Genomic DNA, 2927 nt, shown 5'->3' on the forward strand with positions numbered 1-2927 from the left:
CTAGAACCGAAAAAAACCGATTCCGGAAAAATCCAAAAGAAAACGATTCCGGAAAAAATCCAAAAAAAAAAAAAAAAAAAACGAACCCGGGAACAGGTTCCGAAAAAACTGAATTTTTTCCAGAGTATTTTTTATGTAGATCAGATTTTTATGCATCTCTAACACTAACTAACAATCAATTTTATTGTATATAATTCAGGATTTTTTTTTTTTTTGGCAACCTTAGTATCCAACATTTTTAACTGACTAATCCAAGGCGACTATCCGCTTTGCAAGCAGCCCGGAGTCATTGCAGTCGAACCTCTTGATTATCAATAAAAATGATGATTAATTTCAAAATTTCATAAATATTACTTTATGTTATCCTCAACTTTATAAGGCTTGTTTACTTTTCACTTGATATATTTCTTTACGGCTCCTAATTCAATAAATGACATGAGATATATAAACATAAACAGCTTACCAAACAGAGCCCTATGACAAAAGCACTTAATAAAGCAAAGAATTTATTAAAGTACCACGTAGAATTTATAGAGCATAAGTTGCAATAATAAGCAGTGGCAATGAAGGAGTTCGTGTAAGTTAGACTTGATCAACTATAATAAAAATAGAATCATAACTTTAATTACCGACATCGAGAAATCTTAGAGCGTACATTACATATAGTTGAAATTCCCCCTTAAAGATGCAATCCTGAGACTGAAGAAATCGCCAACAAAGATGCACTTTACTACTAAGTTGATACATCTTCATCATTTTTTCACAAGTTCGCCAACACAAAAGCGGAAGGTTCTTGTCTTTTGAAAATGGAGGTGTTTTGTACAAAACAAAAGTGATATACACAACATAATATCACTTGATCAATGCACATTACTTTGGTGTTGCACATGGAAGCTATGCTCTGCCTGCAATTGACTATATGAAGACCATCCTTCATCAACGGTATACATAAGATCGTTTAATAAATACGAGTAGATAACCACCTTCTAAAATGAGGTTGTTATAATCAAGAATTTGTAGTCATAATACCCAAATGCTAAGAATCTTCCATCATCTTTACAACTATATCTAGTGATCATCTTCATCCATGCCAGGACAATTAGCCAAAAGTGCCTCCGTTGATTCATACTGTAAATAAGCATTTATAAAAGTGAAGGAATCGGAAACGAGTAAAGTAAATCGAGAGGCAAGAAATCATGATCCTGCTAATAATCCTACCAGATCAACTTTACCAATATTAAGTTGTCTATAAACGGAGCATGGGTTGGGATTTATATAATTCATAAATCATATATGGACATATTAAACATCAAAGCTTAATAATACAGTGACATACCTTACATCCGCAAAAGAGACAGTAGTAAAAATTGTCCCTCAGATTCATCAAAAGTTCATTCAAATCCTGCATTCAAAAGCCACAACCAACTTAAGTATCGTATGCTAATGCAATCCGTTTTAATAGCCAATAAACACTATAACGTTATCAGACTAAATGTTACGGAGTACTTCTTTTAATGATTAACAAAAACCTGAAACAAATACCCAACATACTAAAGTCTTTCTTCCACTCGCAGCATAACAATCAGCAAGCAAGATTAAGTATCTTTTAGCGTACATATATACAAATTCACGATCAAAAAATTCTGCACATAACCATATACAAGATTCAATATAAAACATAAATTCTTACCTCCTCTTTAATCACTTCCTCTTCTTCATCATCCTCATTTTCATCATCATCATTATCATCTTTCTTCTCCGTTTCCACAACCTCTTTATTCTCCAACTGATCCAACACTCCTTTCGCTTTATGATAATTCACAACCACTCTTTTAATCCGCCATCGTTCCTTAACACGACAACCGAAATCCACCATCAATTCCTCCTCTTTCCTCCTATTCTCCCAACTCAACTCCTCTTCTTTTCTCAACTTCTCCTTGACCGGATCTTCCCGCCCGATCCCAGCTCTCGACCTTCGAATCTCTAACCCAACTGGCTCCGTCAGACCCGAACCGCCCAAACTGGACCCGGGAGTGTAACCCATTTGCTTCAACATCTTGAACCCGATGTTGGATTGTGGAATAGCTGATGATAAGTTAGCTAGGGTTTGTTCATCTTCTTTTACTTGATTCATTTCCCTCTTTAGTTTCTTTTGTTCTTGCCAATTTCTGGGTTTTGGTCTCTTTTTTGAAGATTGGATGTTACTTGTTTTACTACTACCATTTAATTTGATGCTTGACTCCTGATTGATAGAAATTGAAAAATTAAAAAATTAGGGTTTTGAGATGTTACAGTATGTGAGATGAGATTCATATAAAATACACAAAATGAAAATAAAATTGTGCAGAACCTTTTTGGCAGGAGGATTTGATGAGGGTTGAGGTTGGGAAGGTAGAAACTGAGAGAGGTCGCCCATGTAATCGTCTTCTTCATCCGCCATTATTACTATTACAAAAGCTTCAAATTGATATAATTTCTGCAATTACGCTTCCACAGTCCACACCGAATAATCAAAACCCTAGTTATTGGATATCTCGTGGCAATTAACGGAAGCCAAAAGTTTATTTGGTAGGCGTTTAGGCGTGTTTCGCTGGCGGTCTTTGTATGTGTTTATTAAATGGCGTGCCGTTGGCGTGTTTTTGGTACGTGGGGGTGGAGGTGGGTGTTTGATGGAAGTGATAATAAACTATTGGGTGACAACGTGTTGCTGATTAAGGGTGTGTTATTTTTAATTTTTTTTTCACTTTTCTTTTATTTTTCTTGATTTTAATTTAGTTTGTTTAATTAGTTATTATACTATTATTATTAAGTTCGTAAGTAATAAAATAAATAAATTTTATAAAACACACTAATATTAATATGATTACATTAAAGTCCTAAAAATAAAAAATTACAATAAAATAAAGTCATAAATTACTTTATTTAGT

The 2927-nt window shown here is 34.0% G+C and overlaps 1 protein-coding gene across 4 annotated transcripts; it reads right to left on the minus strand.

Moving 5' to 3' along the window:
- Positions 1–499: 499 nt before the first annotated feature.
- On the minus strand, positions 500–2653 carry LOC139876684 (uncharacterized). Of its 4 annotated transcripts, none has more exons than XR_011768250.1 (5): positions 2351–2653; positions 1691–2242; positions 1337–1402; positions 984–1128; positions 500–905 (listed from the first exon to the last, which is right to left on the minus strand). XR_011768250.1 is itself a non-coding variant. In XM_071864068.1 (5 exons), the coding sequence occupies exons 1-4, from the start codon at positions 2438–2440 to the stop codon at positions 1069–1071; spliced, it is 768 nt and encodes a 255-aa protein (XP_071720169.1). In that variant the 5' UTR covers positions 2441–2653; the 3' UTR covers positions 500–915; positions 1030–1068. The 4 variants fall into 4 exon arrangements, 2 of the variants coding, with proteins under 2 accessions (XP_071720169.1, XP_071720158.1); XR_011768248.1 differs by having other exon boundaries at positions 500–915; XM_071864068.1 differs by having other exon boundaries at positions 500–915; positions 1030–1128.
- Between the last annotated feature and the right edge of the window lie 274 nt (positions 2654–2927).

Source organism: Rutidosis leptorrhynchoides, chromosome 1, assembly GCF_046630445.1.
Source record: "Rutidosis leptorrhynchoides isolate AG116_Rl617_1_P2 chromosome 1, CSIRO_AGI_Rlap_v1, whole genome shotgun sequence".
Lineage (NCBI taxonomy): Eukaryota > Viridiplantae > Streptophyta > Magnoliopsida > Asterales > Asteraceae > Rutidosis > Rutidosis leptorrhynchoides.